Here is an 11,385-nt window from a genome sequence, read left to right on the forward strand (position 1 = left end):
GTGCAACAAGAGGCTCCCCTCTCTCTCACACACACACACTCTCTCTCTTTCTCACTATTGCTTTGCTCCTGCAGAAGCAGCCCGGGTGAGGGAGGGAGGCAACAGATCACTTCCAAGCACGGAGGGCAATACTGATCTGACGCCTCTATCAAGTGTTTGTCAGCATTTCTGAAAGAAGTCAGCCGCTTTTACAGACACTGCCGTGTGTGGTTTGGATGCTGTCAGCCTCAGTACCTGTCGAACCAGGTCGTAAAATCCAACAGCTCCTGTTCCTCGGAGCTCAGAGGCTCGTAACCACCTTCATCTGATGAGTAGGTGGAGTGAGGCGACTCCGGGTCGGCGGAGTAGCTGTTGGAAATTGTCGGGGATGGCAACCCGCACTGGAAAGCAGCCGACACAGCGTCATGTTCGTCTAGAAGTTGTTGTAAAGCCCTGATGTACTCCACTGCAGACCTCAGGGTCTCCACTTTGCTCATCTTCTTGTTGGCGGCGCCGTTGGGCACATGCTGACGCAGCGTCTGGAAGCCCATGTTGACTTGTTTGACCCGGTTCCTCTCTCTTTCGTTCCGCCGCGCCACGGCCACGGGCTGCTGCTGAGGGATGGAGTAGCCGAGGCCGTTGAAGCTCAGGCGCCGCTTGCAGCGCAGGAGCTCCGGCGAGCTGGAGCGCTGTCTCTTCAGCACCTTGGTTTTGCTTTGGTAGCCGGCAGCGCTGGCGTTGGGGTGCACGGCGGGGACGGCGCAGTCCTGGGCCGGGGCGTGCAGGCTGAGGCTGGCGTGTCTTTCAGTAAGTCCAAAGGTGAATGCAGTCTGCGTGGTGGTGATGGTTGTAGTTTCCATTTCGCTGACAGTTGTTCTGAAGTGATGGATGCACAGGACCTCTAACGGTGGGACGAGAAGAGGAGGAAGAGTGGAAAGCGTTGGCAGTGTACAGCTCTCGTGTCCTTCGCGTGGGGACCGTGTGGCTAACTCTAGTCCAAGTCTCTCTTGACTGCTTTTACTCCACGAGCCGATCTGACCCAAACTTTGGCAGCACTCCTCTTTTTCAACACGCGCCCCAACACACACCCCACCCACCCCTTTTCGGAGACGCACGCTTCGCGGCGAGGCCCCGCCCCCGCTGTGTGATTCTTCTGCACGCCGACTCCCCCGGGCCAGGCGCGTGGCTCCGGGAGCTCAATAAACAATCCCGAGCTTTCACTGCGCCGGGAGCACGCGCTGGGCTCATTTACATTCCAATGTCTCTAACTTGAAGGCCCATTGGTCGATTCAAACGGCCTGCAACCGTGCGAAAAGAAAGAAAGCGAAAGAAAAAAAAAGACAGAGAAAGAAGGAAAAAAAAAGAGAATGAAAAAGTGAATGGTTAGGTTCTTTGAAATGCCTTTTGAATTTGACAATGTAGGCTACCCCTGGCAAGTCTTCAAATTATCAGTCTTCCCCCCTCGGCCATCTTTCTCCTCCAGCTCTTTACAATCTCAAATACCAAGGACGCTCTCTCCTGTATCCAGGCTACAGCTCTACAGAGCAAAATAAATTGCAAGCGTGTCTCTGAGCACAATAATTGGCAATTATAAAGCTCGCGCGGGGACGCCGTTGATTTAAAAGTAAACGTCATGTTTATGACATGTAGGCGTCCGAGAGAGCAGATTACAGTTACTTCTCAACTCGGTGTTCCGCAGGTCCAGTTGGTTGGCACTTGCTTGACAGGTTATCACTTGTTACATTCAATACAACTCTCTGCAAACCGTTTCTTTAGTGTTGTATGTTTGTGCTCTTCCTACGCTCATGGGGACCACATCGTAAAAACCAAACCCAACTCTAAGTGCAGATGCACGGATGCAGCGTTTCAGCACCACATCTGACTGGACAGTTAAAACACAACAACATCGTCATCCTCTAGTTTTGCCTTTTTGCAGACTTAAGTCGCACTATGGGTTTTTATTCACAGTTAGTTTTATTCAGTGTTGCCAAAAGACCTTCGAAATACGTTTTGTTTGTGGAAAAGTCTCCTTACCAGAAACTTCTGGCTGTGAGACTGTGTGGACACGTAGAGACAGTTGCCCAATGAAAATGGGAGACTCGCGGCCTCTGGCGGCGAAAAATGGCAACTACCTCCTGCAACTAAACTTGAACACATCTGTTGCGTCCAATTCAGGGAGAGGGGGGTTGCCTGACAGCTAGTGGTTAGACATCTCTTCCTTTCACAATCAGATCTTCAGACTTTCATTGTCCACAACAAAACTCACAAATCACTGACAACAAGATGTACTATATAATACTGGGGAAATCAGAGGAAATACTAGGCCTAATTAAATAATCCATCTTGCCTTCTTCCAGGCTTTTGAGTCAGCAAACTGAAAGGTATCATCATCATCAATTAAACAACCACATACACTTTTGATCATCTGTACAGCAGAATATTTCAGGCCATTTCATGAGAAATCATCGTACAATATATACATAAGAATATATTATAAGAAAATTCATAATTTTCCACTTCTCCCATATCACAAAGCTCACAGCATTTGTTTTCCTGCTGAATATTTTAAATCTGCCCACCTCAATGACCACAGGAAGAATACCAGTTCACAACTGTGCTAATAAAGATATTCAGCTTCTAGATGAGCAAGCACATGATTCAAGGCAAAACTTTTGTTTGATATGCATAAATGACTCCCCTGATTTAGGCTTTGACAATATGTTTTCAAACCATATTTCTTCCAACTTGAAGAAAAGGTAACTTTTATTAGAGTTAACATTACAACAAAGTGTGACACTGTCAACTTCAATTTATGACCAAGACACGTCGTTCTCCTACAGAAAATATTTCCATTCATTATCATCACCTCATTCTTTATTCATGGTTGAGATGTTATTCATTTATATTTTGATATTCCCTATTGTGAAATGTATTAAGGTAATATAATTTGCCCGTGCAGTAATATAGAATTGCAATGGCCTGTGTGCTTTTTCCCCTTTCTCTCCTCTCTGCCCGGCCTTCCTCTATCAACAGCAGAGGGCGCTGAGTGCAAATAGAAGTGAAAACCCTCTGGCATCTGCCCTGATGCTTCATCGGAACCAGTATCTGACAAAGCTGTCAAGGTATAACATGTACTTTGATGAGGAAGTCTTATAATACATACTGTAAGCTGCATTGGGGTGCTTTTGTGCAGCAGTTATCATGAGAAATGCCACATCACATGGCTGATCTAGGTCACCACCAGGAATTTTGTGACTGTATGAAGGAAAATCTTTTCAATTTCACTTGAGTATTTGTTGGAACCTGCGGTACACTGACTGAGAGAAAGATTCACTTCCTGACACAGGCCTGATTAGGGATGTCAGACATGTGAAATGTATTACAGACTAAGGCACGCTGGAGCAAAACCCCAGAGTAGGAAAAAAAGTCATCAGTCAAAGGTCATGTGACCTCACACACAGCCAAAAGCTCTCCGAAATGGCTCACAGGAAAATGTAGGTGTGTTCTCAACTAGCCCACAATGAATCTTGGACAGTCTTTAAAACCCATGGAGAAGTATGTAGTTGGCTAAACAAACCTGGAATAGGGTGAGCAGATGTGTGTGTGTGTTACAGAGACAGAGAGATAAAGAGGGAGACATGAATGAGGAAGGATGACCTAGAATCTAGCTGGAATTCCCAGTAAAAACCTCATATTCAGATACTGTATGTGATTGTGCAGGCAAGCTAAGAGCCTGTTATCTCACTCGTTAGTATTTTTTGCAGGCCGCTGTGGCATCACACTGGGGAATAAGAACAATGTGACTTTTCTGTGTCACCTGTTGGAATGATCTGCTCCGTGTTCTGCCACAAAATACTTTATATTACCATTGGCCTTCACAGACAAGCTGACACTACTGATATTGGCTTTTTGCACGGTGAATAAAAGTGGAAAATAGGATGTGAACTTTCTGTGTGGTCTTTCAATAACCAGGCTACATCCTTCCTCAGCGGCTGCGATGAAGCCTGTGTTTTCTACAGGGGGCCGTCCACGAGGACTGAGCAGCACTTCCAGTGAGCAGGAAAAGGGAAGTGCTCCATAAGAGTGTGTATCGCTTCTCTATTCCTGACACATGTGTGCTGGGCTGTAGACATATTTCATAAACAGTGTTAGACTAATGCACAAGCGTTATGATGCCTCACTTCATCATTAGCGCAATCTGTGGTCAGGACAGAGAGCAATTCTCCCAGGTAAAGAGAAGTAAGCTCAGTGACCTTCAGCATGCACACTATTGCAACCAGACATTTTTTAGTGTGATTGTGGGTAAGACGCCAAAGGGGGAGAAGAAAAAAATATCTCACAGTTGTGCTTTCCTGTGCAGTGAAGTTAGGAAACACTTATGGTGGAAGGAGGAAGTGAAACATAGTTTGGAGCAAGCCGAGTAGTGTTTTTTTAGTAACACAGACTAAAATGCATGTCATTGAGGCAAGGGCATCCCCACTGCTCTCTCACCCACTGCACACCTGCAGGATTCTGACTCTGAAAGTCCCCCAAAACACTCGGAGTACGCTGCGCATTTATGACAGACTACAGTACGTTCACTGCTAGATGCATTTGTCTAAATTAACTGGAACTGGGTGGTTTCATGGGACGCTATTTTAGTGAGCAATACCTCCTCCAAAAGCACATGAGGTCGGAGCAGCTGGAGCTGAAGTATTGACACAACATAAGAAATACAATCAAATTTTCCTTATTGTACCACGACATATATCAATAGTTACCAGTTTATAATCACTAGTGAAATTGAGTGTCCTTTGGGTCACTTCCATCACATCACACGCTGTATAAACTCAAATACTCTATCTGTTTGTTCCAGTACTACATTACAACTATATGGTGCCCCATGTGTTGCACCATAATATTTTAAATGTCTGGTGCATGGTTTTATCTCAGTTATGACGTGTCATAATTCAGCGGGTTGTAGGCCTACACATGATGTCTTGTTGGAAAAAAGTGGATTGCCTTATTTATATTCTTAGTTTGCCATGAAAAACAAGTTTTCCCAACAGTTGTTGCATCTAACAGTACAGGGAGATTGAGATTTCCCTTAAAGCATTTAACAAGCGAAACAATACCGGAGGGAAAGAGCATCAAAGACAACTGAGAAATCCTCTGGTGATACTGGGACTCCATAGTGTTGAATGAATTCAACATAATTATAAAGTTTACCATGTTGATTGAATAACCAATATATTATTAATTATTATTATTATTAATAATAATAATATATTGGTTATTGTTATTATTAATAATAATAATAAAACACTGTTGAATGTTGAATACAATACATATCTATTATTGCAGATAAAACACATGTGAAGAGTGAAGCTATGCTTGTAAATTAAAGACCATGCCAGCAGCATTTGGAACCGGTTCCCTTAAACGCATGCATGTGTCAATACACACAGCAGGCTTTACATCACTCTCTATGGGAAAAAAAAACAGGTTCAGTGAGAGATCATACAGCAATAAACCCATCATTAATGACAACACGGGGAAGCGCATCAGGTCCCTCTGAATACCAGCAAACCCAAATACCAAATGTCAATAACTGTCAATGACTTGACTCCTGACACAAAACGTCAGTGGGCGAAAATGCCTTAGTGAAAATATTAGTTTGGTATTTGGGTGATGCAAGAAAAGTGACGAAACACACTCGGCAAAACAACTTTCACTTTCTGATACGATAGTTAATGACGAAATTCCACTCAAATAAACACACCCTCTGCAGGTCTTCAATTTATCGACCGTCGGCGGCTCTCTGTTAGAGGAAGTCACGTCGTGCTTTTCCGTGTGTCAGACTCACCCATTCGTCGGAAATGCCCCAAGGAGCTGCTCCCACTGGGGAGGAGACGTCAAAACATGACGTGATGTCACTTGGTTGGTTTCTATAAATGCGCTCGTTTGCTCCCAGAATCCAGATCATCAAGCTCTTCAGGGTTTAACGCCTCTTCTGAGAAATGCAAAGGTAGGGAGAAACACAGCGCCATCTCTTTGTCTCCCTTCCGTCTTCAGGATATCGTTTAGTTGTGAGTGGATTGCACTTATTGTGAGGTCGTTAGCGCTCTGTGAAACTTGCTGTGTGTGTACATTTATTCCAATCCTGCTGTCGTCGTCTAGTGATGTTGCTGATGCATGGGTATTTCCTGCCTTTGTGAATGTCTGTGTCAGAAGAGAAAACACATTTGACTGTGTAAACTGACTGTAGCTGTCACCACAGTACTGTGTCCTGCGTGTGTGTGTGTGGGTCCTGCGTGTGTGTGTGTGTGCAGGTCCATCTCCTCTTGTGTGAGGTGTTTTGTTAATGAGCATCACTGATTTGTGGCCATGTTTCCTCTCAGCCTTCCCAAGCCTCCGTTTGCAAGCTGGCTCATAGCGCAGGTGGAGACGGGCCAGTACACGGGCCTGGGCTTTGTGGGCCAAAACAAGTTCAGAGTCCCGTGGAAGCACAACTCCAGGAAGGACTGCAATGATGAGGACAGCAAAATATTCCGGGTAGGTTCAACGGCCGGCTGTTGAACTTGTCACTGCAATAACAGTGTTATCTGGCACTGCGTGATTAGATCAAATGTTGATGGCTTTGTTGACATCTGTCTGACACATCTACAGTGATACTGTAATGCCTTTGGATTTATGGACGTAAAACCTTAATGTATAATATTGTGCCACAAACAAGTTTCTGTAGGAAATGACAGTGACAGGGTTGTCATTACTGTCAGAGTGCTGATGTGTGGCAGGTGTTGCCAGGGGCATTTATAGCATGCCAATACCAGTGCACCACTGGTATTGCTATAATTGGTACTTCCACTTCCCTCGAGTCAAAGTAGAGGCAAAGTAGCAATACCACTGCGTACATGGTTCAATCAAACTTTTCCTTAAGAAAACAATGACAATAACTGCAGGGAAATGTAATAACCTTCTGCTATGTAGTACTCATTATGAAGAATGGTAGCAGTCAGCCATTTTGTTTGAACATATACAACATATATTTAAGTTATAAACACAGGAGAGAAAACAGACAATGGATCACCAGAATTATTTTTCCTCACTTGCCTCTCAGGGCTTTGGTATGTAAACAATGGATGTAAGCAATGTGTTATTGTTGTTGTTAATCCAGGTGAAGCTGAATCTGACAACTTCATTATGTAAAATCTTAATCTGTAAAGTGACTTCAGATGGTAGATTAATGTAGTGGAGTAAAAAGTACTATATTTCCATCTGAAATGTAGGAAAGTATACATTTAAAGTATCACAAAATGGAAAGTAGTACATAAATGTATTTATTTTTCAACTCTGGCTAACACAGTAACTGTCATCATATTTAAACTTTTCTTTGCATGGCTGACAGGCATGGGCAGTAGCAAGTGGAAAAATCAACGAGTTCCCCACTGACAAGGCCCGGTGGAAAACCAACTTCCGATGTGCTATGAACAACCTTTCAAAACGCTTCAAGATGATAAAGGATAATTCCAAGAATTCAGATGACCCTCATAAAATCTATGAGATTATCAACACTGAGCGTAAGACAATTGTCATTTAATCCGAGCCTCCCACTGTGGAACCATTTTGAGTTTGAATGCAAATGAATGTAGGTCTGTTTTCTTTATCTGCAGACAACTATGAGGAGGAGGATTCTAACATGGCCGCAGTTATCTACCACGTCCCCTCCGGAAATGAGGTGCAGTATGACCAAGAGGACACTTCCACTTCTCCCTGTGAATTGGTTTAATATCGCAAAGATTTTCTTTGTGATGTTTGCTGCCCTACTTATTCAGTGATACTATACCTTTTTCCTCCAAACAGCTCAATCTGCCTGACAATTTCAAGGCCTTGGATCTTGACGACTTAGGTACAGTGTCTGTATAAGACATACAAGTTGATAATATCCTCTCCACCTGTTTATGATTTTACATTGTTTATAATGAAGGTAAAATGTAGTTTACTTAGCTTTTTATTGTCTTCAACAGAGGAGCAAATGTGGCCAGACTATGGTCAGCCCGATCCAGCTGTCCCCGGAAGCTATCCTGTAGCAGCCGAGAACAACCCACAGCTGATACCGGACCAGCCATCTAACTATGAGGGTTTGTTCAGCCAAATAAAATTTTAATGAAATCCTATACAACAAAAAGAAGTTTCCAATCGATTATCTGTAAAGATGTGATCTTTTATATCAGTTATTCTTACATGTTTTCTTTTTTGACAGTACCTCCGCCGGCCCTCAGTTCATCTCAGCCGCCAAGTATATATGACCTGGAGATAACCATCCACTACAGGAAAAAAGAAATGCTGAAGACCACATTTAACACTGCCCGTCTCCAGCTCCACTACCACCACGAGGCCCCTGAGCTCGATGCCTGTCATCTCTGCTTCCCCTCCACTGACGGTCTGCTGGACCACAAACAGGTACGTGATTACGTCAGCTGGACATTTTGGCCAAGTCTGGGGAGTATACTTCCTGCAGTTAAATTCAATAAAGAAAAGTAATAAATACAACAATAAACAAAGAAAACGAAAGAGAAAAACACAGACACTGCTCCTGTGTTCTATGTTGCACATAGATGGTGCTTCCCAAAAGGCGCTGGAAGTAATGAACATTACTAGCCAGGTTCAGACACTAGTTCCACTCTTGGATTCATCTAAGTATGTGAGGTATGGCCCCGGATATTTGAGCTATATTTTGGCATCTGTACAACTGAGATAATGTTGGCAATCCACCTTTGGAAACATGGGAAAGATGGGGATTTGCAGCCTGTTTAGATAAGTCTCTTGGCCAAAGTAATGACTATCAAAGTTTGTTGTAAGAAGATGTAATGTGGATTCTAAACTGCCAAAATTTGCCAGCTCAACTTCAGGCTTAGTGTGGGACAGAACGTAAAGGCTCCCTGTGAAGTTTTCATGTAAACAAAGTTGTTTACTTTACTTACCAAAATGCATCGTCTGTAACCTTAATGTCTAACAAACATGGTGAATGCATTTCCTTCCCCATGAAACATATGCTAGCCCTGAAGTATCTTAAATAATGCATGGTTTACATCCATGTTTGCCAGCAGCTGCCTTTGCTGGCGCATTACTGCTTTTCTTGCTGTGTTACCACCACTTGTGGATCAGTGGAATAGTGTGATACCATTGGCAGGAAGTATCACATCACCAGCTTGCTCGTGCACTGGGTATGTGATATGTGCTAGTCTGATTTTATTTTTAAGAAAAGCATTAAGCATTAAGAGGAGGAACAAGTTTCAAAAATTGGTACACATGGTATCTAAAAATATCACACACTTTGGCTTTGAAAGAGGGCTGTAAAAAGTTTGGGTTTGCGCTCAGCTTCAATTCAGAGATGAGATTTTGTGTTAGTGCAAGAGTTTCTTTTGAGACTCAACACTTTGAACGGGCTTCCAGCAAGAAAAAAAACAACACAAAAACCCATCACAGGAGGAAGAGATATCAAACTGTCCACTGGCCTCAGTAAACAAATAAGCAGAGCAATGCAATGCACCTATGACGTGTGCTTTGAGTGTGGGACATATCTTTACCAATCGTGCCTTGCTGTGGCTCTCTCCATCTATACCTATAATCCCTCGGCTCTCTGGGGTTGTCAGAAGTCTTTCAGGAAGGTAGTAGGAAGTAGAGGTAGACAAACCAATTTCATGGGAGGTTGTCACACCATGAAACATTTATCACACACATCACAACACTTCACTGCCAGAATTCATTGAAAATCAAAATATTCAAGGCTCAACCCTTGCGTTTATGTGCAATATACTGCTGTACACCCTCAATGTGACAAAGATTTTTTATGCAAAAGCTTATCTAAACACAACCTTTCTTACACCAGATTGATTTCACCAACCGCATCCTCAACAGCATCCAGAAAGGTCTACTCCTGGAGGTACGGGAGACTGGTATCTATGCCTGGAGGCAGGACAGGTGCCATGTGTTTGCCAGCACCAGTGACCCCAGCGTGGCTCACCCAGAACCAAGAAAGCTTCCCCAGAACACCATGGTGGAGCTCCTCAGTTTTGAGAAGTATGTAAATGGTAAGTGTGGATCTCTTGCTCATTTATGTGAACAAAACTGCTACTTATTGCTAGTATTATTATATTTAATTTGAAGCCAGCATTAAGTGTGCACTGTGAAATAAACGGTTCCACCTGTATCTGTTTCAGAACTGAAACAGTTTAGAGAGAACAACGGTGGCTCTCCGGACTACGCCATCAACATGTGCTTTGGAGAGAAGTTCCCCGATGGAAAACCTTTGGAGAAGAAGCTCATCGTAGTCAAGGTAACACTCTTTCCTATTTTTCCTGAGCTTCTCCTCAGAGACACTTACAGTATTTGAATTCAGCTCCCTTCAGTCATGCAGTTTAAGTGCTGTAAAATGTCTCTGTCGCTTTGCCCCTGTAGGTGGTACCTCTGATCTGTCGATACTTGCACGAGATTGCCCAGATGGAGGGGGCTTCGTCTCTTCACAGCGCCAACGTCAGCCTACAGATCTCACACAACAGCCTCTATGATCTCATTAGCTCTGCCTTTAGTCTGCCGACAGCTTATGAGCCAGCACGGGCTGATGCGCCTTTTCTACACCAGATCTGAAATTTTCTCTCTCGCCTCTGATGGGCGCTATTTCAACTACCTATGGGACCACATGATGCACCACATTCTGCTCTTACCCAAAGCTTTGCTAAATACATAGCTAAACTGGTGACCTGTTGAATGTGTTACAGTAGCTGAAACAGGAATGACCAGAAGGAAGAATGAATTGCATAATGTGACATTACCGGTCACTTTATGTTCACATTAGTCACAAACTGTAGGCAAAAACTGACATTTATCACTACATAGGTAGAAATGGACTCCTTACTATTGGACAGTTATGTTACGCAAGTCAAAGGCCAATGGGCTTGCCTTAGAATAAACTTTATATGGTTATGTAAATGCCAAATTACCTTTTAATGAAATGTATGGTTCAATTGATATTATATGTATGAAGTCACCAAATGATGCCTAATATATAAAGTTTTTGCTTTTTGATAACATTTTTGAGCTTGTAAAGTTAAATAATGCATCTAATTTTTGATGTGTCATACAGCCAGTGGCTGCAAAAAAACCCCCACGTCTCTGGTGAATTGTTTTGCACTTTGTTGAAATCATTTTAATACTCTGCTGGTCATCTTGCACTTTTCATACTAAATAAACCTAACTGACCTTATTTTGATTTCAAATAAACTGTTTAACCTTGAATGAGGTCTCATGTCATTACCACTGTGCGGGCTGGGAAATATGACGAAATATGACAACAGGAAATGGGAATATGGATATTGGAAATTCCTTGAATTAAATTGAGACAAAACCCTATTTATCAACAGTGAT

The 11,385-nt window shown here is 43.1% G+C and overlaps 2 protein-coding genes across 2 annotated transcripts; one reads left to right on the forward strand and one right to left on the reverse strand.

Moving 5' to 3' along the window:
* Window positions 1–227: 227 nt before the first annotated feature.
* Window positions 228–839, reverse strand: ascl1b (achaete-scute family bHLH transcription factor 1b). The gene has a single exon (XM_070908073.1). The coding sequence runs from the start codon at window positions 837–839 to the stop codon at window positions 228–230; it is 612 nt and encodes a 203-aa protein (XP_070764174.1).
* A 5,506-nt stretch (window positions 840–6,345) lies between these two features.
* On the forward strand, window positions 6,346–11,256 carry irf7 (interferon regulatory factor 7). The gene is made up of 9 exons (XM_070906738.1): window positions 6,346–6,513; window positions 7,367–7,538; window positions 7,632–7,696; window positions 7,822–7,867; window positions 7,986–8,099; window positions 8,222–8,421; window positions 9,851–10,052; window positions 10,182–10,297; window positions 10,420–11,256. Exons 1-9 carry the CDS (start codon window positions 6,346–6,348, stop codon window positions 10,606–10,608), a joined length of 1,272 nt encoding a protein of 423 aa, XP_070762839.1. The 3' UTR covers window positions 10,609–11,256.
* The last annotated feature ends 129 nt before the right edge of the window (window positions 11,257–11,385 follow it).

This window comes from Enoplosus armatus, chromosome 6, assembly GCF_043641665.1.
Source record: "Enoplosus armatus isolate fEnoArm2 chromosome 6, fEnoArm2.hap1, whole genome shotgun sequence".
NCBI lineage: Eukaryota > Metazoa > Chordata > Actinopteri > Centrarchiformes > Enoplosidae > Enoplosus > Enoplosus armatus.